A 25,628-nucleotide genomic window follows, 5' to 3' on the forward strand; every position below is an offset into this window, starting at 1 on the left:
TAGATAGATAGATAGATAGATAGATAGATAGATAGATAGATAGATAGATAGATAGATAGATAGATAGATAGATAGAGATAGATAGATAGATAGATAGATAGATAGATAGATAGATAGATAGATAGATAGATAGATAGATAGATAGATAGATAGATAGATAGATAGATAGATAGATAGATAGATAGATAGATAGATAGATAGATAGATAGATAGATAGATAGATAGATAGATAGATTGATTGATTGATTGATTTGCGATTTGCTGTATTTGGGACAGGCCTAAGTCCTGGTAATGAAGTTGATTAGTTAGTTTTAGAGTGATTGCATACAACTGTAAGTCCTTGTAATAGGTTTAGTAAGCTTTTCAGGGGATAAAAATCTAACAAATGGATGCGCATAAGTATACTCTGCAAACAAGTTTTCCATCGGTATTGTGCTGTAAAATATTATCCAGAATTACGTGTAATACTTATTTTTATAAATGCAACTCAACTGAGCTCATCAGCTGATTTTAAAAAGTATGTCTTTATCAAGGAATAACTGGTGGTAATGAAAAAAACGGACACTAGATAGCAGTATTGAATCATTGTGTTCTTCCTCACTTCCAAGTTGTCTTCAAAGGACAACATTTTTCTTGGAAGCTTTTTGTTATGAAAGCTCTGTGTTTACACCTTGAGCTTTCTCTCCCTGGTTATTTTCCTTTGAAGAGAACACTCTCGACAAACTCTTTAAATAACACTTTATAATGTATATGTATCAAAGAACCATGAGACATGACAACAGATTTTGACAGAAATTGTAATCTTACTCAGGCCAGAGAAGTTGCTTAGGGTTACAAAAGACAGCTGCTTCCCAATTGGGCTCGCTTCTTAGTGAAGATGGCCTCGAATCACAGTAAAAGAAACATTTGATAAAACTCCAGTATGCCACATCATCACATCAATACATCATACACGCATGCATGAGGCATGAGGTCTCACTTACGAGAGTAACCAGGTTGTCTGCTTTCTTGTTTGCAAATACAATGTCTTCCAAAGCAAATGATTATTATAAATATAAAAAATAGAGAGACTATTTAATTCCAATTTGTTCATTTTTATATTCTGTTGTCTGTATAATCAATTAAGTTATTTGTTTATTGGGGGACAAAGAGCTGGAATACTTGTGTAAAAAACCATATTATGACTAAACAAAACATTTAACCTTTACTATTGCACACCAATTATCTGTCTACAAAAAGTGTTTTCAGGTTAAAATGTTGTTCTTAGAAAAACAGAACAGCAAAAAAACAAAAAACAGATATAGCATATGTAGAAAATACTAGTTTGTTCCCAAGAAATACACATTTATAAGCACAAATATATATAATCTGTACATGAAAAACATATTCATGGCCATGAAGTAGTTAATTGTGGCTATATCATATGTAGAACAATAGTAGTGCCACTGGTGTTCTATATGTGTGGCATATAGGAAGATGATATACAGGTGCTGGTCATAAAATTAGAATATCATGAAAAAGTAGATTGATTTCAGTAATTCCATTTAAAAAGTGAAACTTGTATATTATATTCATACATTACATACAAACTCATATATTTCAGATGTTTATTTTGTTTAATTTTGATGATTACAAATGACAACAAATGAAAATCTCAAATTCATCATATCAGAAAATTAGAATATTGTGAAAAGGTTCAAAATTGATGGCCCCTGGTGCCACACTCTAATCAGCTAATTAACTCAAACCACCTGCAAAAGCCTTTAAATGGTATTTCACTCTAGTTCTATAGGCTACACAATCATGGGGAAGACTGCTGACTTGACAGTTGTCCAAAAGACGACCATCGACACCTTGCACAAGGAGGGCAAGACACAAAAGGTCATCGCTAAAGAGGCTGGCTGTTCACAGAGCTCAGTGTCCAAGCACATTAATAGAGAGGCGAAGGGAAGGAAAAGATGTGGTCGAAAAAAGTGTACAAGCAAGAGAGATAACCGCACCCTGGAGAGGATTGTGAAACAAAACCCATTCAAAAATGTGGGGGAGATTCACAAAGAGTGGACTGCAGCTGGAGTGAGTGCTTCAAGAACCACCACACACAGACGTATGAAAGACATGGGTTTCTGCTGTCGCATTCCTTGTGTCAAGCCACTCTTGAACCACAGACAGCGTCAGAAGCGTCTTGCCTGGGCTAAAGAGAAACAGGACTGGACTGCTGGTGAGTGGTCCAAAGTCATGTTCTCTGATGAAAGTAAATTTTGCATTTCCTTTGGAAATCAAGGTCCCAGAGTCTGGAGGAAAAGAAGAGAGGCACTTCATCCACGTTGCTTGAAGTCCAGTGTAAAGTTTCCACAGTCAGTGATGGTTTGGGGTGCCATGTCATCTGCTGGTGTTGGTCCATTGTGTTTTCTGAGGTCCAGGGTCAACGCAGCCACATACCAGGAAGTTTTAGAGCACTTCATGCTTCCTGCAGCTGACCAACTTTATGGAGATGCAGATTTCATTTTCCAACAGGACTTGGCACCTGCACACAGTGCCAAAGCTACCAGTACCTGGTTGAAGGACCATGGTATCCCTGTTCTTAATTGGCCAGCAAACTCTCCTGACCTTAACCCCATAGAAAATCTATGGGGTATTGTGAAGAAGAAGATGCAATACACCAGACCCAACAATTCAGAAGAGCTAAAAGCCACTATTAGAGCAACCTGGGCTATCATAACACCTGAGCAGTGCCACAGACTGATCGACTCCATGCCACGCCGCATTGCTGCAGTAATACAGGCCAAAGGAGGCCCAACTAAATACTGAGTGCTGTACATGCTCATACTTTTCATGTTCATACTTTTCAGTTGGCCAACCCGTAAAAATTCAAAAAATATCCACTGGACTTGGTTTTCAAGATTTGAAGACGTTTCGCCACCTCTCCAGGAAGCTTTCTCAATTCAAATGTCTGGATCCGCAGTGAGTTTGAGTCTTATATAGACACGCCTTGTATCGCTTGGAAACATGCAATTGCATGTTTCCAAGCGAAACGTCTTCAAATCTTGAAAACCAAGTCCAGTGGATATTTTTTGAATTTTTACGGAATGACTATGACCTGGATGACTGAGAACCTTCATCAGCAGTTGGCCAACATTTCTATAAATCCTTTGTTTTTATTGGTCTTCAGTAATATTCTAATTTTCTGATATGATGAATTTGAGATTTTCATTTGTTGTCATTTGTAATCATCAAAATTAAACAAAATAAACATCTGAAATATATGAGTTTGTATGTAATGTATGAATATAATATACAAGTTTCACTTTTTAAATGGAATTACTGAAATCAATCTACTTTTTCATGATATTCTAATTTTATGACCAGCACCTGTATAATGTCATGTTTCTCAGTTGGCTGTACTCTATTGAAACAGCATACCAATGTTATGAAGGAATATGCTGTCACTTCTGGAAAAAAGTTATAAAAAAATTTTAGTGCACATCTCATTTGATACCTAATATTCATTTTAGTAATATGTAATTAACACTTGATATTATACACAAAAACTTCCCACACATAGTTAGAGGTATGTTGGAAAGACAGTTATATTATATGCATGCTTAATACTGCATCAGCATTACCCTTAGGCAGGTCAAATTGATTAGTTTGGTGAGATCTTAGAATACACCACCAATGCTGCCCAGAAATAATCTCTAGACATTCAATTAGTCCTTCAGTCATCATTGTCATTTTATCAATTACCTTATATCTCACGTTTCTGTCAACATACAGTACACAGCCACTCCTCCACATTCTTGTCTACTATATTTTATAATCAAATGAATTGCCCTCTTGCTCAAAGTCCAACCGCTTTTCATGTCTCTGATATTGTAATAATGCTAAATGATTGCATGAACTGGCCTAGATAGTCTTTTTTGTTCTTAAGTTTGCTTTGACTGTATAGTAGATAATTTCTTTTCTGTATTAACTGCTCTGCTGTATTGCTCTTCAGTATAGGAAACACTATAATCAATATCACTTTAAAAACATCTGTGTAATTAAGAGGTTCTCTGCTTAAAATGTCTTAAATCCATAGTCTCCTTCAGTCTCCTTCCTTGTCTTAGCAGAGCTAATTTATGCCTTCTATTGAAGAACCTCATGATATTACCATGTTAATTCTTAGAGTTTCTCCTGAACACGGCATGGCAAACTTTAAGGACCACAGGACCGGAGAAAGTTAGGAACCTGTTGTTCCATAGACTCACAGTCAAGCTCTTCTGTTCTCCTCCATTGTCAGCAGGCTCTGCATGTGTGTACAACCAAGGTTTTATCTGTAGTCTAGGAACAATAACTTTGTTCATCCTTTCATACTGCTCCAGGTCAGAAACTCTGTTTTCCAGGTAGTGGATCCTCTTGTCTTTCTTTTTTTATTTTGATGACTGAGAGCTTTACCCTTTTCGCCAAACTCCATTTAATGTTTTTTTTTTTTCTGCAGCCCACTTGTAGAAACCTCCGCAGACAGAAAGTCAAGGGATTTTTTAAATGTCGTCAGCCTCCTCTATTGACTCAGTCTTCTCAGGCCCCATGCTGTAACGGCTTGCTCAGATTAATTATATGTTGTGTTTTCACTTAGAATTGTTAAAAAGATCACAGGGTGTGCTAATATATTCATGGGAGATGACTGTGTTGTTTTTTTTTATTATCAATAGGACATATGCTATGATGCAAGTAAGGGACCAAATGGAATGCAATACAAGAACTGAAAATGCTGAGTTAGGCAATATTATGAAAGTTCAACAGTGGTATCAAACTGTTTTATCAATGAATAATATCTGTCAGCACAAAAAGTGCAGACAGATGCCTTTTCAAATGTTTTATTCAAGGTAACATCTAAATTACCCTAGTTATGGAAACATCTGTAGTTGGCTATAGAAAAAGTAAGGCATGCCTACAACTGTAACTGCACTGACAAGATAAAATATTTTTTGTTAATTTGCCTTATTGAATAATATGAAAAGTAAACACATGTAAAGTATTTCTGTTTTTTATTTCTTCGTTGATAGAATTAAATAACCTTTTTTTAAAGAAATATAAAAGTGTATTTAAAAAATGCATACAAAGTTTGATCTCTGCCATATTTTCAATGAAAACAAAATGTACTCATTACTGATATAATGTTCAGCATTAGTTTAAAACCAAGTTTAGTTGACTGTATTCATGATGTCAGTTTATTTAACATATTGTTGAAGTAAAGTGTTGAAGTAAACAAAATCTATGATCATCTCCATCCAATCAGGTGCGAATTCAGCAACTCCTCAGTCTTTGTGTATAGTTCCATGGCTTTATTTGCATTCTGTCCTTTTGCCATGTTTCCCCCAACTTGCTGCAGCCCCTTCAGCACCGACTGCAGGGCGTCCACATTCTTTACCGAGTCCATCTGATCCCTGTCTGCACGAATCTCCTCCACCCAGTCCAGGTAGGCCTGGAGCAACCCTAAATCATCCACAAAGTTTGCAATAATCCTAAGATCTGCTCTCAGTTTCTGCAGTTCTCTTAATCTTTCTCTGCCCAGATCTCCGATATCATTTCCAACAATTCTGAATGGGAGGGAGAAAAACAGTGGTGGAATAATTATTCTCCACTAGATGGCAGTTATAACATTCCAATACAACAGAGAAACTAGTTAAATGTGGCTCTCTTACGTCAGTATCCTCAGTGATGTGTTTTTGCTGAGGCAGTTAACAATGTTTTCCGTCCCCTTTTCTGTAATGCCAGTAATGTCCAGATAGAGCTCTTCAACAGTGGTGTTGTGCTCTAAAGCCTTCCACAGTTCATTAACTCCCTCTGGACCCAGGTTATTTCCACACATACTGTAAGAACAGTTTGAAAGCATATGTTAATCTATTGAAACAAACAAAGGACATTTTACATAAATAACTGCATTCAATGTTTAAAATATCCTTTTTTTCTTTCACTATGACATGAAAATGCTTATTTTTTCACATTTTTCTAAAGGGACTACATCATGCTTTTTTAAATCTTTCAAAGTCAGCTATAGTCAAATATATGATTTAATCAAAACCTTAATGTGGGTATCAATTTGTTATGAGATGCAGTTGTTTTCGTCCAACCCATCTTATGATGTCTTCATATCACATAACTTGTGTAGGCTAAACAAATCTTGAAATCTCTCACGGCCCAAAAACATGGTACAAGTGTACACAGCATATTCGTTTGGAAAGGAGCTAGAACCTGATGTAAAAGCCGGGACTAACAGAGTCAGACGAAACAACTTAGAACCAATCAGATAACAGCAAATTTGACGTAAAAACATATTTTGTTATCTATGAAAAACTCCTGAAATTGGATCGACATTACAGCTCTTCCGGGACATAATAAAAGGCATCAGTAAAGAAATACTCCAACGCAGCTGCAGTCTTGACTATTATGGTTACAGAAAAGAGCTGCTGCATCATTGGCTCGCCTCCCTCAATGTGATTGTCTGGTCTGGGAGCAGTGAGCATAAATAATGCCCAGTTTAAATCAGTCTGGCTGGTGAGGCTTAAAAATTAACAGTTGCCTCCCTGTGCATAGTAGCTGCTTAAAGATACCCTTTGTCTTTGAGCCATAATCATCGCTTTCTGCCTCTCATCCCCCCTTCCTGATCAGAGGAAGGGGGATTTGTTTACAGTTCGGGCACAGTTAAAGTACAGTAGGTGTTTCCTAGAGGGGTCAATCTTATGTAATTACTCTCCAACCTCCCATTTTTACACATCAGGTAAGGGGCAGGTGCTGAACTCATGGGGATTACTCAATGATGCATGTTCTATTAAAAAAGTTTGGAAATTTTAAAACACATCATTGAGATACAAAAGTAGATTTTGACTATATTCAGCTTTAGATTGGGCCTTTTTGTTATGTCAGGTGATGTTTTGTCATGGTTAATATTTTGTCATGTTTGTCTTGTGTGGTTGAGACTCCTTTACTGTTTTAATCCTCCAGATCAACTATGACTCTTCAGTGTTCTCTAACTCTGCTGAAAGCAAAGATATTTTGTGGGATTTTGCACCTGCTGTACAAAAGCATCAAACATGTTATATTCCCAATTTCCAAGGTTTACTAGTTCTTCATAAAATATAAGTAACTTACATGTAAATGGTTCAAAGTTTGTATTCACGTAATTGAAATGCTCATGTCTTATGACCATGAAACCATCAGACAATCATTTTAAAAATCCTTTAGTGTGGCTGAATTAATTAATACAATTATTCAAAGAGATTTGGACCAGAATTAATTGACATCAATGTGAAAAACTCATGTGTTAGCACATAAATTTCATGGATGCTGTTGATGACAATGTAGACATAAAGGATAATAGGCCAACTGTTTTTTAACAAAAACACAGTGGTTTGCATACAGAAGAAAAATGCTAGAGAAGAAAAATAAATCTCTAACCTGAATCTGTTGATTCTGAATACTGTTGATATTTTTTTATGTATTTAAGATTCTAAGATTACTTACAAGAGTTTCTTCACTTGGCATTCATTTGATTTCAGAACTGCAGATTCTAAAATTGCAGCTTGCCAGTCCAGACAGTTGTATCTCAAACTGAAACACAGTAGAAAAAACATAATTTTAATTGCCGGTTATGATTTACTGAGGATCAGACTTATATCTCAGCACGAATTTGAACTAAGGGTAAAAGTACCACTGGGAAGATTGCTTTTGCATCAGAGAGCAAACACAAAAAGGTTTAACAAGAGAAAAAAAAGTAAGTATAACAGGAGAAATAATACATTCTACCCACATAAAAGGCATCAGTCAGCCAGGAAATATGTCCCTTATACCTACTTATTGCATTCTACTCTTTTTGACATTTGAATATGAAATAAAGAACTCACTAGAGAGTTTCACAGCGGTGGAGGATTGGCCTTAGTCGATGTAATCCTCGGTTTCCAATGTTGGAGTACCCCAGGTTGAGTTCCTCAAGCGTGTGTGGAGAAAACTTCAGCACATAGTGCATTGCTGCACAATCCACAATGCTCAACTTCATTTTAAACAAGTTGAGTTTCTTTATCTCTGGTGCTGCAATTGTAGTGGTCTTTTCCATGTGAAACTCCATCAGGCAGTGCAAAAGATTCAATGCGGTTTCATTTTTCATCTTCCTGTGTTTAAACTGGGCTTGAAACCACAAGCCCAGACTGGTGTGAATGCCATTCCCTTCATCTGTTGAGGAGTCAACAAGGCCATCTAACTGCTTTTCTAATCTTGCTCGGAGAAGTCCCATAAAGAACCGTGTGAACATCTGAAGACTTTCTAGCATTTCCATGTCGAGCTCCATGTGTTTAAGTAGTGTAGAAGAGGTAGATGGTGGATGCAACCCAAAGCACCAGAGGTTCAAAGCTTGAGTTATACCCTCGTGGCTGAGGAGGTTTAGAGCACAGTAGAGAGCGCCCAAATGTTCTTGAACTGTCAAGTGGAAGAAAGAAAACAGCCTAACTCTCTCCTCTTTGAGAGGGTGAAGGATCTGACATAAAAAGGTGCCTTGAATCTGATCTGATTTTACACCATAACTCTCAAGATCTTCCTCACTGAACATGATCTTCCTCTTCAAGAGGTTTTCATAAGCCAGTTTTCCCAGGTTTGTCAGCTGTTGCTTAGCTAGGGACAGAACTTTAGATCTTGAAGCTGATCTTTCTGCACTCCCGCGCAGTGCATGGTGTTTGACTACTGTAAACAGATAGCAGAGGTAAACCTCACTCACTGTTTTGGGTGGATTCAACTCCAGAGATTCAAGATCATCAACAGCTTGGGTTCCTGAGAAGAACTCTGCCATAGCTATACAGATGATATAGCAATATAGGGGGATGAAGGACAATACAAAAATGTTGTCATTGTTGGAAATGTATTTATAGACTTTATTTGAGACTTCTCTGTCTTTGTAGAACTTTGTGGTATATTCTTTAACCTGGTTTTCCTCAAAGCCCAGTACCACACAGCATCTCTGAAAGAAATGCTTTGGTGCTTCTGTAGATGGCCTTGTTGTGAGTATGATGGATGCCTCTGGCAGAAGATTTCCTTTAATCAGAGCAACTATCAGCTCAGCGACTGGCAACTTTGATTCTATACCAATGTTTGTGTCACGACTGTTCCAGTTCAAGAAGAATTTAAACTCATCTAAGCCATCTAGGATGAAGAGCAATGATTTGGGTGCAGTAAACAGGTCTTGAAGAGCATCTTTGAGGTTTCCAAACCGTTCTCCAAGAAGATCCAACAAACTGAGCGGAGCTTCAATCAGATTGAGCTCCCTGAAACATAGACCAAAAATGCAGATGAATTCTCGCATGCTCTTTCCAATTGCCCATTCATAGACAAGTTTCTGGACCACTACGCTCTTTCCAATGCCAGCAATACCCTTCACTTTCACCCTTTTAGGTGGCTGTCCTGTTGTCTCTAAAGGGCTCAGTAGTTGGCTTGGCCTGATGCGCTGACATGACTGGTGGACATAGATACGGGCTCGTCTGCTTGCAAGGTCAAAGTATTCATGTTGGCTGCTGTCAGTGAAGTCATTGTCCTCCGTCACAAAGAGGTCAGTATAGCGGATCTCAATATGGGAATCTGAGTTTGAAACTTCTCTGCTGCCCTCAGAATAACATGTCAGCTCCTCCATGCGCTTCAGTAAGGATGCCTTGTGGGAAGCAATTGGAACTGAAATGGGACATGATTTGTTAATTTTCTGAAATTTAGTTGGTAAATTGCATTTGTCAAATGTTTCTATGCAAAAAGTTTTTTTTTTTTGCCAAAATTGGATTTCCATTTAGTCATAGTTTATGGCTTTTTTTAAATTATACATTATATCAGAAAAGAAGTCCTAGGCATTTGTGTTGTTTTCTTACTTACCTTTAAGGTTGGCCATTATTTGAGTCCTTATTAGCTTCAGATCTTTTTTACCTAACAAATAAAAAAAAATTGCTGGTCAACTGTGCAAAATTATTATTTTTTATTATTTTAGCATTTTACATCATTATGTAACATATTAAAATAAAGCATTAGACAATTATCATACCAAGGTCTACTGGCCTGGCCACCTAAAAAAACTGTTGTCTCTAATACTATTAAGAATATTCATTAAACTCAGCAATAGCATTTTTTTCTGATATTGTGCAGCTATTTCCCTAAATGTCAGAAGTAGTTCCAGTCTGGCAAGATTCTTTTTTCTGGTTTTATTGAGCTGCCCATGACAATGACTAACTCAGAATAGCTTACTTGATATTTTCCTTTGCTTAAAAAAAGACGAAATATGAAATCCTTTCCACATTACCTAGCAAGTAAACATTAATATTACAATGTAACTGAATATTGTATTTTATTTTGACAACAGTAGAAAGAAGTATTGCTTTTTCTGTCTAAAATAAAAGCAATTGGAGAAATTTGTTAAATTAAAAAGCAAGTAATATCTAATGTTGTCATAATTGTCTATGTGTTTTATTAATTATTTTGTGTTTATTAATTCAATCTTAATTCAAGTTTATCAGAAAATAAAATTTCTACCTCTTATTTCAGTATTATTTTAAATCTTGTTAAAATGACTCATTCTTACCTTTCACACCTGCTGTTATAGAGAATACTTTGTTCTTCCTTCTGAATAGTTTGGCAATTGGTCCTTTAGGCTTCTTATGTTTATCTGTCACAGAATTCATGTCATTAGGCTTGATGCAAAGAAGCTTAACTGATTATATTTAGGCCTTAATAGTTTCACTTTCAATTTAATTATTTTTATTTACATGTCACCAATTCAAAACACATGCCACCTCAAGGCACTTTGAAGAAAAAAGTCAATCAAGTCAATCAGATAGATTGGTTAAAAAAATTCCATCTACAGAGAACCAGCTGACTGATTCAAATCACTGACTTTGAAGGTTTTTTTTATATATATATTTTGTTATTGATCTTGCAGCAATTCCTCATACTGAACATGACTGCAGCTATAATGAAGAGGGAAAATGTATCTTTTAATAGGAAGAAACCTTTAGAGGAACCAAGTTCAGTGTGAGCGGCTATTTGCTGAGGCACACTGGTAGAAGCATTGATCTATAAATACTTCCAAAGTTAGAAAAAGGTAAAGTTAAACTAGCTCCATAAGTATCTCTGTCTTTGAAATACAGAAAGGAGAGTTTTAAGCCTTGCCTTAAAAGTAGACAGGGTGTCTGCCTCATGGACTAAAAGTGGTGGTTGGTTCCACAGGAGAGGAGCCTGATAACTAAAAGATCTACCTCACATTCTACTTTTAGAAATTATAGGAACCATCAGATTAAGGTTGAAGTGATTTGTTAGGAGAATAAAGAAGAATCGGCTCTCTGATATATGATGGACCATGGTTATTTGGGCTTTGTACATGAGAATGACATTTTAAATTCTATTCCAGATGCAACGGGAAGCCAATGAAAGGAAGTTACAACTGGAGAAATATAATCTCTCTTTTAAATGTTCATCAAAACTCTGGCTGCATTGTTTTGGATCAGCTGAAGGCTGTTTACTAAACTTTGTGAATTTCCTGCTAATAAAGAATTACAATAGTCTAGCCTTGAAGTAATCACTTCATGAACTAATTTCTAAGCATGTCTGTTAATAAATATGCAAGTTGTGATGATGAAATGGAACAGACAATGTCTGGAACATTCTTTATCTTCTTTATGAAATTAATGTTTACTCAGTGGTTGGCATTTTACTCTGTATGATGTCACCACATGCTCATCCATTGAATTAGATTGAATTGATGTGATTGATTGATTGACTGATTAATTCCTATTACAACAAAATAACTTAATGTGACAAAGCGGCTGAAATAAAATGCAGAGAAACATCAAGAAAACCCCGCTGGATGAGAGAGCACTGCCTGCTGTTGGTACAGCAGCAGTGGAGGACAATAGTGAAGGATTAAAAAGGTTAATCATTGTACAGGGATCATCATTCTATTCTCTTTATCTTTCCGCCATTGTCTCTGCATACAGTCTCAGGAGGCTCAAAGTCTTAGGAGTCTTTGAGAATGTGCTCCCTAATGGAATATGGTTGGCAAAAAGAGATAGTGAGTGTTTAACAAGTTGTAGATGATGACAGATCAACTTGGTAAAATTCTCTAGCATGCCTAGGTAGGCATGAAGGTGAGGAAGAGAGATATTTGATGACAGTGAAACATGTAGGGATACTACTGGAAATCTTCCTTTTGAAAAGAGAAAAAGAAACAACGGGTAACTCTTATTAAGAGAAACTTTTGTTTCAATTAGTCACCCTATAAAAATGAATATTTTATAATGATAACAATATGATAAACATTTAACATAGAATGCATAGGGTTAAAAACAGCATGACTGAGAAGGACTCAGCAAGAGCCAAAGTGAAAGGTTTATATTTTGTTTATTTCTTTGGTGACACAGATCTCCCCATACCTGGGGTAATTGCTTTGGGGATGTGGTCCCTTGTTGTTTAGGAGATTGAAGTGTACCCATCAGGTAGATGGATGAGGAGCTTTGGCAAACTTTTCTGTTGACCGTCGAGTCTAACCTTTTGGAAAATAAATAAAGAAATAAAACCCAAATGGGGCTCATGGTGGCTTCTTGGAGACGCGTCACAGTTCAAAGAACTTGTCAGCCAGCAGCGGCTCTGTTCTGACTTTTATTGCTCCAAGGTTTGAATGATTCTTAGTTTATGCATCTGGCACTCAAGTACTTTGAAAGTGCCCTAAAACAGAAATAACTTTCTAACAGGACTTCATGACTGTTATTTTATGCAGGAATCTGGGGCAATTGTTCACTTTGATTGTCCTCATGCATTCGTTTTGCTTAATTGCTTAAGTCAGCAAAAATGACATCTTCAAAGTTCTTCCTTGTTGACTGTAACAATCTTCGTACATGACAGTCATTAAAAAAGCAGTATCTATCTGTGTAAATACGAGCTTTTATATTAAAATTCAAAAATATCAGTCAATTTTACTTTACCTCTACATTAATCTGCTTTGAAAAATAAAACACAGCCATAAATGATCCTCACCTTGATCCTTTACCATTTCAGTTTGTGGCAGTATGCTTGGGTTTGATCTGCAGTGTTTATCAACCCATAGGTGCAGATCCTTGCAGTAATAATCCTGCACTTCCCTCAGCACCTCCAGGAACTTTTGGCTGCTTTCTTCCGAGGCACATGCTGTTTCCAGAGCCTGGGCTACAGCTTCGGAAGATGATTTTTCCAGTAAAGACGTGTAGGCAGTGTGAGAAAGCACCTCATCATCACAGAGCCATCGTAACAGGGGAGTTGGATGCTCACAAATCCAACTTAGCAGTAAGTCCTTCTGTGATCGGAGCAGCTGTTTAGCCGAAGTCATGTTTTCAGAAAATCCTACCCTATCCTACCCTACCCAAACTTTGGAACCAGAGTGTTAACTCTCGCTCCAACGTTTTCAATAAGTTTCAATAATTTGACTTTTTAGTAATAATGGCTTGCATAAATATTCTGTTTATATTATTTTAAAACTCACTATAAAGTAAAAAATATAGCTCTTCCTGCGCCTCACATGTTGAATTCTCTCCTCAGACAGAAGTGTTGTAGCAGCAACAAGAGCTTATCTTAGTCTTTAGTAGAAGTTATAGAGAGCAACTCAACAATTCAAAGGCTCAAGGTTCAAAGTTTTATACCCGTCTTTGCCCATTTATTATACTTGCTGGGTATACTATCATTCTTGTTCACTAAACATGAGATACACTAAGGGCCTACATTTTCCTCCACATTTTTGCACATGTTTCTATTTTAACTGCTCAAATAAAATGCTTTTGTTTCTGCTTCACTTTCCTTTAAAAAGTGACCTTCTTTGCATCAATACATATTTATTATCAGATGGCAAAGCAAAACTCAAAGCTTATCCAGGTTAACCATTAATCAGCTTGATACTGTGTTATACTTGTTGTTGTTTTTTACAACATGCTTTTATCATCAGCATGAGAGGCTTAATACAATACCTTGCAAAAGTATATATAACCCTTGCACTCCTTTTTGTAAAAGGCTTAAAAAAAACAGGTCATTAATTTGAAAAGTGATGATTTTTCATTTTGCTTAAAAACACAATTATAAAACATGTGGCCTGAATAGGAATTCAATCCCCTTTACTTTGATACCTTTAGATAAGACATTGGGTTAAGATATTGGATATAAGTTATTGGGTTGCCAATTCTGTTGCACCTCACTGTTAAAGTCCACCTATATTGATTGTAATCACAGTACAATTGCAGTATTTAGGTTTGTTAGAAAACAAGAAACAAAATCAAGAAAACCTAGCAACATCACAGGGGATGAAGGAGGGATAAAGCTATGCTGAATTTCAAACACTCGCCACAGAGCACTGTATAATTAATCATCTGAGTGCAAATCTAGCAAGAAGTGGGCTCCCATTTAAACTGTTAGAGATCTACAGCTTAGAAAAAAAAAATCATTTGATAAAACAAATATTCTTGTTATATGCTCGAAAAAGCTGATATGGATGGAAGAAAAAGACCTTGCTGGGTAAATGGGTAAATGTAGGGGACACAGCCAACAGATGGAAGAAGGTGCCCTGCTCAGGTGAGATTAAAAGGGAATCTTTGAGCCTCCCTGCAGAATACAATTAATTCAAGTCATTACCCTGATTAAGCCCCTGTCACATCTCGATAATTTATCCAGGGTATGCCAATTTTGGGCATATACACAGATTTATAATGAGTCTAGAACTTGCGTCCAACAACAGCCTAACTTATGCATAACGCACGGCAGGGTAATGTCCATGAAATGTCACAATCCAGTGTCCTGAGGGGGGCAGCAATGCGCCTGGAGGGGCCCGGCCTGCGTATGCGTAAGCTGTTTACTGCCAGGCAAAAAATAAATAAATAAATAAAAAGAAAAAAAGAAGGTTAGCAGTCGCAGCAGATTCAGCATCATGTCTGCTAGGAAGTTTGTTGGTCGTGGGTGTGAACGCAGGGAGGACTCATCACACTCATCTTCATGCACACCCTATCATGGGGATGAAGTCTGGAGGAGAACTGACGGTTTCCTCGTGTGAACCCCATTTTATACCAAAACGCTGCCAATACGCCATTATACAGTAGCTATAAGTTAGAAAAAATGTTTCAGCTGTCCTCTTGAACACGTCAAATACGTTTATATATGTTGGAGATAACTTCTTGATAAGTTATGCATAAGTTATGCACAAGTTACTCATAGGTTTCGGACAAGTTAAACACCACGACCTATGAGTAACTTACACAACGTATGCGAACGATCAAATAATGTATCTGTAAGTTATGGTGTATAACAGCGTATAAGCATATGCTGGCATACGTTAAAAAACTTTGAGAAAAATTCCTCAACACACTTGCCGTATGTCAACGTGTGCCAGTGTGCTTCAGCGGGCTCATAACTTACACAAAACTGACCCATAACTTATCCAACTATTTTCGGCCAATTGTAGCAGCAAATCGTGACGTTTTGAAAACTGATGAATCAAACTTCTTCCGAATCCTATCGGAAGAAAAGCACAGACATCTTTTCCATCTACAAATGCACAAGGTGCTTCTCTTTGCTCCTTTATTAATCAAGAAATTGTAAAATGAGGTATCGAATATAGAAAGAAAGTAAAATGAGTATAGAAAGTAAAATGAGGTATCAACAGGTGAGTCCTCCAGCATAGCCATGTTTGTAATGCCCCGACAAGGCCCTTCTAACTGTCAAGCATTCTTACATATCCCGCCCTGAAAAACACTGCTGGTATGTCACTGGTCCGACCCGGCGCTGGTTCGGAGACGGACATGTTGGTGGGAGGCTTTCAAGACAGATTTGTTGTGAGACTGTAAAACTCAGATCTTGCAAGGGTACAGGGAAGCCAGGAGATGCTTAATATTGGGCACTCGTAAGGAAAACATGTTAAAGGTTTCAAAAGATTTAAGATTCTCCTTATAATGCAACATCCACCTCACCTTCAATAGAAAAAAAAAATCAATAAAGCATTTTTTTGTTGTTGAAGAGCGCACTCAAATTCCTGCCCTATATCTAAATGGAAATATGTGCCAAGAATAGAAAATTGCTGACTATAGATTTTCTACATCCAATTTGACAGATAGTGGGTTGTTTTTAATTTTTTCTTAAGTAAAACATTTTTTCCTTTCACTTCGCATTTTTCAATATTTAGCCTTTTTCATGAACTTTCATTAAACTTGGTTTAGTTTTATGTTTGTATCCTTGCTAAAAATAGAAAAAAAAATGTGTGAATCCAAGGCAATGTAAGCCAGCTTTTGTGGAGCAGACAAAAGAAGAAAGAAATGACCACATTGGAAACAATAGGGAAATGACTAGCAGCATGAGTGACTCACTCCTTGTCATGTGTTGTCTTGCTGATGTCTTCTTTCCTAAGCAGAAAATGTCCACTTTTTTTTTATTATTTGGGGTAATTTTTTGTAAAATGTGAGTTACTTTACAGTTTTAATATACTTATTTTAAGCTTATTGATGACAAAAACACATTAAAAACAGTATTTCAGAAGGTATATAAACCACTATTGGTAGAATGTGGATCAGCACCATTAGTAGACAGTTGTGACACCATGAACCAGGCCAACTTCCTCTTCTTCGCGTTCTCATTGTCTTTTCCAGACTGCTAGCAGAAAAGTGTTGCAGCCATGCATGGAGACACAAGCTTTCTTAAAACTCTTCAGGTTATAGGTAAGTAATGATGAACAAATTCTCTCTTTTAGCTATTCTTAAGATTGTTAATATTCACTGATCTTTGCATGATATTGTTAAAATAGCCAGTAATGCACTTCTATCATTGGTAGGGTTTCAGTAAGGGTTTTTTCTCCCCAAAACATCTTCTTGTCATTGAAGATAAATTGTTTACACGTTATTTCATAAACTAACCATTTTCTAAGTATAAGTGGTGCAGGCAAAAAAGCCAATATTTATTTAAAAAGAGACACTCTTATATCTATTCCCCCTGCACAACATTCAGTGTGATCAATTATTACCAGAACCAATGGTGCACTTACTCCCTTCCTTTTTCTAAAAATATCCCTTGCACAACCATTTCTTTATATTGTCATTGTAGTTGAAGTAACTTTGGTTAGAAATAACTCCTACAAAGCCCTTCAAAAACTAATTCTATTTACATCATCCCCAGTCAATGCAAGGTTTTTCTGTGTCTTGTGTATGATCAGTTTATAAAGAGATTACAAGCTCTACAACTGCTTCACCTTAGATGTTGGTTTTCCACTGTTTTTCATTTTTTTCATATATAAATATTAAGCTAAAATTGTGTAGTTTTCTGTTTTCTAACCAATATTTTGTTGTTCATTACAAAAGTTGTCCTGTTAAGGGGGGTCCATGCTGCCTCGCCTGTGCCCTCAGTCCCTGACCGTGTCCAGGGGGTGGTGGGCTCCTGCATTGTGATTCCCTGCTCCTTCACACCAGCAACCTATCACCCCATTGTAGGATTGAGGGAGAGGGTCGATGTACGGTTCAGGTTCAAAGGTAGTGGAGCTGTTATCCGTCTCTGGAGTATTGCTTTCAACAGCGAGAGCAAAAACCAAATCAACAGGAATTTCCTGGGACGAACGTTGCTCTTTGGCAAAATGTCAGATGGAGACTGCTCGATAAAGATAGAGCAGCTAAGAGCTGATGATCCAAAGGTGTTTGAACTGGCTTTGAAGAAAGGCAGGGATTCAGCCTGGGGAATATCCAGAAGTGTAAATGTGGACATTATTGGTGAGTAACACAGAAATACCCTAATCTTTCTGTTTTTCTTTTTTTTTTTTTAAAGTACTTGAACTTGTTGAAGAGGTTTAAAGTGTATAACCTCTTGAAATAACTGAAATAAAGGAGGATTGTTTCTAATAGTCATTGCACATACAAATATGTTATATTGTTGTTTTCTATTTGTTTGTACTGACAGGCACCCCTGAGCCTCCTGTCATCCGCGGAGTGTTGTCAGCTAAAGAAGGACAGCTGGTCTCACTGAACTGCTCTGTCACTTACCACTGTCCTTCCAGACCCCCGACCCTGCAGTGGAAGTTAAGGCAAGGAACTCAGTTGAACGGCACCAAAATAGGAGAGATACAAACTCTCCATCCAGATCCCAACAGGTGGATGCTTCTTGCCTCTCTGTCTTTTATTGCCTCGCACCAGGTGAAGCCCCGGCTTCAATGTGCAGTGAATTATCCAGAAAATAAAATGTTAACCGTGGAGAGGGATGTGCATGTGACATGTAAGCATAGCTTTGACACTTACCGTATTTCTTTGTTTCTCAGTTTAGCTTACATCTAACGTTGTTTGTGTTGACCATGTCTTTAGTTCCGCCAAAGGATGTGAGGGTTGAGGTTCAGACATTGACTGTGCATCAGGGGGGCAACGCCTTGCTTGCTTGCTCATGCAAAGCTGACCCTCCGGTGACAGAGTATCGCTGGTGCTACACTCAACATGGTCGGACTGTGCACCTCCGTCACCGAACCCACATACTGCGAGTGTTTAATGTGACCAAAGATATGAGAGTCCGCTGCTCAGCCCAGAACGCCATTGGTCGAGGAGAATCCCAGCTGACGTCACTCAATATACAATGTAATTTTACCTCCTTTTTGACCTTTTTAAATGGTTGCAATGATTCCCTGACACTAAACCCTTCAAACAATATAATCTTATAAGAACCAGATACTTGATTTGTGTGGCTCTAAGATTAAAACACTTTCATTCCAACTACATGAGTTTGTCCAGCTCAGAATTCACAGATTATACCTAGTTTATATTGATCCATCAATATAGTAAACTTCACAGCAAAAAATTTCCAATTAAGTAAGTATTGCTATTTGTTTTATAATAAAATACAATTGTCAGGAATTTACACTTTTTATGCCAATAACCCTTATAATGCTATATTCATTGTAGTTAATGCCCACATCTGGCATATTATAGTACCCAAGGTGCTTAATGTCATTGAATAAATTGCAAAAGTTGCACAGTGACACAAAGAGCAGAGTTAGAAAAAAAATGATTTATCACAATACTTTATATTGCACTTAGAATGGTAAGTCTTGAATGTAGCTTCCTGGCCATGGTCACCACATTTCACCAATTTCCAAACCCGATTCTTTTAGCTAATATAAAAACAAGGGGTTTGTAGTTTTCTGGCTGTTGACTTATCACAATTGCTAAACAAGTTCTGTGATTTTCATGGCCTATCAGCTGATCACTATGTTGTTTCAAAATCCCTTTCACCTTACAAAAGTATCACTAACAGTTGGTAGGAATATTAAGCTGCAAGGACATTTCATTGCAGAGGTCACATCCCACCTGAGTACCTTACTGGAATTCCATTCACTTCTAAGAGTTATCCATCTTTAAGCAGATGTTTGCAGATTGCATGATTAGGTGTTTAATTCCTGCCACCTGTGGTCATTAAAATTATTGGAATATTTGAATTCAATCATTTGGATGAATGAGCGAATAAAGTAGCAATATAGAATATAGAGATCGAATTATACATTGCACTGCCACCCCTGCTTTTTGTTAATTTTATGTTTGATTTGTTAAAAGATGTTTTTTTGTTTGCTGTTTAAATTGAAACCTGTGTAAGTTTTATTGTTTAAATGGAGGAATAAAAAACTATTTCGTTTACAACAATCAGCCAAAAAATATTGGCAGCACATGATTGGTTAGACCAGCGGTTCCCACACTTCTTTAGCCGTGCAACCCTATTGTGTCCCAACCCCAATTACCCACAACTTAAAAATATGCTTTTTAAACAAAACAAGGCTTTCTTGTAGCCATATTAAAGGCAGCATGTTTAATCATGCTCAAATAATCAGAACACACATCTTTACAACAGCAAAAAGAATCGCAGTTAAAGTAACACAACCCCATCATAATAATGTTATGGAAATAATATTGGAACTGAATTTGAATTAAATTGCAATAAAAATGCACACATTATCCGCAACATTATTCCTGAGGATTTTCAGGTGCAGTGAGAGTAAGAGAGATACTCAGATCGGCTTAAAAAAACAAAAAAGTCTCTAAAGGTGGATTCATGGACTAAGCTCTGATAATACACATATGTGTGTGTTCTCACTTTGTTTATTTCATGTACCTGCACGTCAGTCTAAATCTGACTCTCAAATTACGCCACAAAATAGAAACTCTTAGAAGTATAATTTGATTTGTGTCGGACAAGGAGAGGGAGAGAACTTTGGTAGAGAGGCATGGAGTAACGATAAGAGAAAGTGAGCTCCTGTCTTGATAAAGCTGTTATTAATCAGTTGAATAAAAAGTATTTTGCTGATTGTTTCACAGTGATTACATTCAGTAAATACAAATGGCAACAAATCTCAGCTCCTCTCATTTCCCAGCACTACCAGTAACTGGTGTTCCTGTTCCTGTCTGAGTACAGCCTAAAACTGCATTCATAAAATGAACTGGCTCTATGTGAATCTCCTATTATTGGTCTGTGTGAGCATAGTCAGGAAATCATGTCTACCTTTAATTTTCCCAACAGCAGCAATGTGGGCATGATGTTTGCATCAGTGTTGCTAATTCAGAGTCAAAGCACCATGGACAGCGCTATTTGTTTAAAGTAGCAGCCCCAGACTAGCTTTGCACTACAATACGTAGAAGCTCTATAATACATCCTAAAATGAAGCATAGCAAAAGACTCCTTCTATCTAAATACATTTTTTCTGGAAAAAATTGTTATTTTTAAAAATCACAGTTTAATTTCTCTTTTTACTAAGGAAGTTTTGATTAATGTCTTTATTGGTTGAGGAAAAAAATGTTATTGTGTAATTTTCAGACCACCATTACAATTTTTTGTCAGAGAATCCATGAGTTACACTGATGTCAAAATAATTGGCATTGGCTAAAAAAGAGGAAAAAAAAAAAAAAGAAAAACGCATCAGAAAATCTCTAATAGTTTTTATGGTTTGGAGTTTGTTTTAACACTTTATAAAAAAAAATAATTGTATAACATTTTAAAAAGATATCCTTTGTTTACTTCAGATAAACCCTCCATCCTTCATCTCTCCTCTACCTGTACCGTGGAGGATTCTGAGGTTCATTGTCGCTGTTTGGTTGACTCCAACCCAAAAGCTGCTGTCACCTGGAGTGTAAACGGGAGTGTTCCACCCTATGATTACAACATGTCTATAACATCAGAGCCTGTTGTGCTCACGGCGTCTCTGAGGGGCTACATGGCTAAACCACTGAGCGTAATCTGCTTTGCATTTAATGCACTTGGAAATGACTCCCTGGTTTTGCTGCAGGGGGAGGAAGGTATGTCACTGTCCTTATCAAACTAATAAAGAAAACAGCTCTCCATGTTTTATCTATCAGTGTGATGGTAACAATGAGTTAACTAAACAGTAGGTCAAAAATGTGGCAAAAATTAAGAAAACTTTGTAAAGAAAAGTTTACAGCACAAGAAGTGGGGGAGTGGCGGCCTAGTGGTTAGAGCATAGAGCTTGGAAACCTCAGATTCTGAGTTCGAGCCCCACTCCCACAGACTGCCACTCTGAGTCTCTGAACAAGACCCTTAACCCCACACTGCTCCCCAGTCAACCTATGATGGCAGCCCACTGCTTCCCAAGGGGATGGGATAAATGCAGAGAGTTAATTCCGTTGCTCTGTACTTGTGACACTGTAGTGACAATAAAAGCTGAAAAAAAGAAATATTTCCCAATGTCACCAAAAATTATATTGGTATCTAAGTTATTCAATTTACACATTATTGCACTGATCTGTGTCTTTTTTGTTGCAGAATCTGTACCTGTGGTCTGGATCATATTAGCTGCTGTAGGGATCTTCCTGTTAATACTCTGTCCGTCTCTGATTATCTACCACTGCCATCGAAGAAGAGCTAAAAGGTATGAGAGGCAAATTTACTTATAGAATGAGGATCTTGTTTCTATGTGGCTATACCTAATGGTCTTGTTTTTGTCCTCGTAGACACCTGAGGAGACATCAAGCTGTTTACCCTGAAGGATTGGGAATTTATCAGAACAGAATGCCTCTCTACATTAATTGCACTGAAGTCACTAATGTCTACACCAATGGGAGCTACCAGCTTGTGTACCAGAACTCCACTCCTGTTTTTGTTCATACAAAACAGGTATCACATATTTTGGTTCTTATAGACTGTGCTATTTTGAATAGAGGACATGTTGTATAGATTTTACATTAAAAAAACAGTTTGCCTGGAATTTTAAACAACTGTATCTCTTTTTTAGACCCGTCCAATGGGGAGAAGAGGTGGGGAGAGGAGAAGAGGAAGAGAGGCTGGAGGGAGAGATAGAGGAGGTGTAGGGCTACGGGGTTCAAGAGATCTTCAAAGTGCTTCTCTAGCTGATCCAGAGACGGCCATCTATGTGGAGATATTATAAGTTTAAAAAGACAAAATAAGTGGATATGTAATTAATGTGATACATTAACTGATTTTTGTAAGTATTGTTTTCGACTAACATCATTGACTTTTTAGTAGAATAGTTTTGAAATGATACTTTATCATTTGATCTGCTAAATTCATAAGAAGCCGGACAAAGATCCTCAGATCTGCGATTCTGGGAGAAATCAGAGGTTTAAATGACGATATAAGTAGCTGAACCAGTCAGTGGTGTATCATCCTCTGAATAAACCTTGCTTCTTTTTCTGTGGCTTTAGTGGCACGTCTTAATTATTAGCCTCACAGAAGGAGAACATAGAATAGGGAATGACTTGTGGTAATTGGCCCATGGTGAGGACTCAGACCAGGACAGCTGCTCTAAGCACACTACCCTCCCCATGTGGTGCTACAGCTTCATCAATAAGTTAAGAAGGGTTTTAGGTTTTAAAATATTTTATAGAGAAGATATTTTTTATCCCTCTTACAAATTAAAATTTGTTTCTAAATAGACGGAAGTGAATATTACATTTGATGCAGAGATTTTTCCTATTATATTTTGGGATCTGTTTTGTATCTGTGTGGATTTTTTTTCATGGAAGGCTTATTATATTGCAAAAGTGTTATTTTCATATAGATTCACAGTCTTTGAGGTCAAAAGGATTATAAAACAAGGACCCTGTGTTGATCCATTAAATGTTCTTTTGAATGACTTAAAAAAAATCTATCAAATATCATTTATATTTTTATTCTATGTACTAGGACTAAGTAATGAAAAGGACTAGATAATAAGTAACATGCAGTTTATTGTTATGGATTTTTAGTATTTCAAGAGAAATTACACAAAGGCCCCAAAGTCAGATTATGTTGCTTCAGAGTTGCAAGGCTAGGCCCCATAATCCTAATCTAGCTTGTATGTCCTGTTAGGATAATTATCATTGAAGATGTGTGAGTTTATTACACCCTGGTATGGGCTGCCTGTTGCACGTCAGAACTGACGTTTTAATCTAATTAGGAAATTTCCTCTGTCTGGATATACAGCTATCTTCATTTTGTACGTGGTAAAGATTTGGAAATGGAATGAGAGCGGTGTCCTTCAGCTAAGAACCAACCAAATATTTTGGTAAGGCTGGAGCCATGGACATCTAATCATCTGGTAACGTGTATGATGTAAAATATAAGGATGTGGCAGACTGGAAATGTATAAAATGCCTTTCAACTGTTAATCGGGGCCACTTCCTGAGAGGTGAGCCCGGAGGTGAGCAGCTGCCTTCTGTAAACTCGAAACAATTTCTCTGATCTGAGTAAGATTACAATTTCTACCTGAACCTGTTATCATGTCTCCTGGTTATTTAATACATATAAGTTATAAAGTGTTATTTAAAGAGTCTGTCCCGAATGATCTCTTTTCAGGAAAAATAACCTGAAATATAGAGCATCAGGGTACATACACAGAGCCCATCTTTAACAATCCTGAATTCCTCAAATCGGTAAAGACTCTTAAGCTGCAGTGGAAGTGTGTCAGCGATCGCCATATTAAGTGCTGTCCAAATAGTGCGGGCAGTAAAGAAGACGAGGAGGAAGCAGTATGCTGCCTATCGCCGTTTCAGTTAGCACATCAACCTACTGAAGTTCTTAGCCACAGCTCTGAGCTATACTGCTGCTCTTAATCCTTACATGACTCTGTGTGATACATACAAACGTATTCACCTTCATTAGAGGGAAAAATCTAAAAATGGATTGTTTCTTCCCGGTTGACTGACATTCTCCTACTTATGCATTAGAGTTCATATTTCTTGGCTACTTTTTTGAGTGGTAGTACAGTCGGGTGGAGCAGAAAACAGATGAGAAGGTTCAAGCCGCATCTGCACCAAAGAGGTTTGTCTAGTCTGTTAGATAGATAAAAAGTATACACATCTATCTGTATAAAAGCCCCAACTTTTGTCATGATAATAATTTGGAATATAACCTAAATGTATTTTTCTATATTTGAAGCAGATCAACAGTTTGATGGAGGGATTATATATATTTTCTAACATACAAATGTCTTGGGATCGACAGTACCAAAATCCGTCACTCCCTAAACTGTTTTTTTTTTTCTTGTCAAAAACTCCAAAATTACAACCAGTACCTAAAGCATGTCCCAGACAAAGTGCTTCATTCCATTCTATGCACATAAAAGATTGGCTTTACATTAGTAATTGAAAATGATCAATTACATCTTAAATTAAGAGAAAATATGGGGAATAAAAACTTATTACAACGGATAAATAATTTAATCGATTCCACGAATGAATCGATGAATCCAATAAAGTATTTTTAAGCTAAAAAAATGGGATTCATAATGTATTTTTAAAATTTGAATTGCATTGAATAAGATATAGAAATGCATCAAACAAAAAAATGCGTTTAGAAATTAATGAATGAGAAAATTATGATTATTTATGCTATAATTAAAAAGTAATTTTTCTCAAGTGTGCATTAATATAACAAAATATAACAGAGATCAAGTGTTTAAACCTACACTGACATGTACACAGTAAATACGCAGTTAATACCTAAAACCTTTTGCAGTTTTAAACTTTCAAAAAAATAATGACAGCAAAACTTTGCATATTACACTACTTGGTGGTGAGCTCAATCACACGGGGACATAATTTCAGCGTAGAAGAAGAACGACACGTTTTGATTGGACAGAAAACCAGTTAGCCGGAAGTTACGCAACAGTGCAACGTTTGCTCCCTTTTGGTGGGAAAATGTGTTCGCTATGGCGCAAATTTAACTTAAATTCCAAATGGTTGATATATAAATTGAAATACATGCTGTAACTATAGAGTAATGTGTATATGTCAAGCTTAACAGCACGGAGAGATTACCGCGCTAAAGGCTGTTACAGGTGTTGAATGATCCGATTACTCTAGGAAAGTTGCCTGCCTTTTGTTTACTAGCATGCTATCTGGCTGATCAGGAGTTTTAATAACGCTGAGCAGACATTCAGTGGGTTCATTTTTGTACCGTTAAAAGCAATCTGTGTGTCTTTCGTTACTGGCTTCTAGGGTAGATGGTTGTCTCTTTATAAACTCGTCGCTGGCGGATTTAGGAAAGTCATAATCACATTTAATAGCGGCCGAAAATTAACCCAAACATGCCAGAAATCAAAGTAAAACACGTGGTTTCCTGCTCCACGGAGGACAGTGTAAGTTATTTCATTTTAACCGTCT

The 25,628-nt window shown here is 37.0% G+C and overlaps 3 protein-coding genes across 3 annotated transcripts in view; 2 read left to right on the top strand and 1 right to left on the bottom strand.

Moving 5' to 3' along the window:
• Positions 1 to 4,721: 4,721 nt before the first annotated feature.
• Positions 4,722 to 13,549, bottom strand: LOC119797898 (protein NLRC3-like). Its single transcript, XM_038307157.1, has 7 exons — positions 13,030 to 13,549; positions 10,583 to 10,666; positions 9,883 to 9,933; positions 7,884 to 9,690; positions 7,504 to 7,590; positions 5,685 to 5,852; positions 4,722 to 5,579 (listed from the first exon to the last, which is right to left on the bottom strand). Exons 1-7 carry the CDS (start codon positions 13,355 to 13,357, stop codon positions 5,261 to 5,263), a joined length of 2,844 nt encoding a protein of 947 aa, XP_038163085.1. The 5' UTR covers positions 13,358 to 13,549; the 3' UTR covers positions 4,722 to 5,260.
• Positions 13,550 to 16,593: 3,044 nt separating this feature from the next.
• Positions 16,594 to 22,656, top strand: LOC119797891 (B-cell receptor CD22). The gene is made up of 8 exons (XM_038307147.1): positions 16,594 to 16,715; positions 17,352 to 17,753; positions 17,941 to 18,252; positions 18,339 to 18,602; positions 21,033 to 21,305; positions 21,790 to 21,895; positions 21,978 to 22,140; positions 22,259 to 22,656. The coding sequence occupies exons 1-8, from the start codon at positions 16,673 to 16,675 to the stop codon at positions 22,409 to 22,411; spliced, it is 1,716 nt and encodes a 571-aa protein (XP_038163075.1). The 5' UTR covers positions 16,594 to 16,672; the 3' UTR covers positions 22,412 to 22,656.
• A 2,459-nt stretch (positions 22,657 to 25,115) lies between these two features.
• xrcc1 (X-ray repair complementing defective repair in Chinese hamster cells 1) overlaps positions 25,116 to 25,628 on the top strand; it is a 34,328-nt gene continuing 33,815 nt past the window's right edge. Inside the window, exon 1 of the mRNA XM_038307135.1 lies at positions 25,116 to 25,603. Within this exon, the coding sequence (XP_038163063.1) occupies positions 25,553 to 25,603 (51 nt within the window). The 5' untranslated portion in view covers positions 25,116 to 25,552. The remainder of the gene's footprint in view (positions 25,604 to 25,628) is intronic.

The sequence above is a fragment of the Cyprinodon tularosa genome, unplaced genomic scaffold (assembly GCF_016077235.1).
Source record: "Cyprinodon tularosa strain WSP-4 unplaced genomic scaffold, ASM1607723v1 ctg60, whole genome shotgun sequence".
NCBI lineage: Eukaryota > Metazoa > Chordata > Actinopteri > Cyprinodontiformes > Cyprinodontidae > Cyprinodon > Cyprinodon tularosa.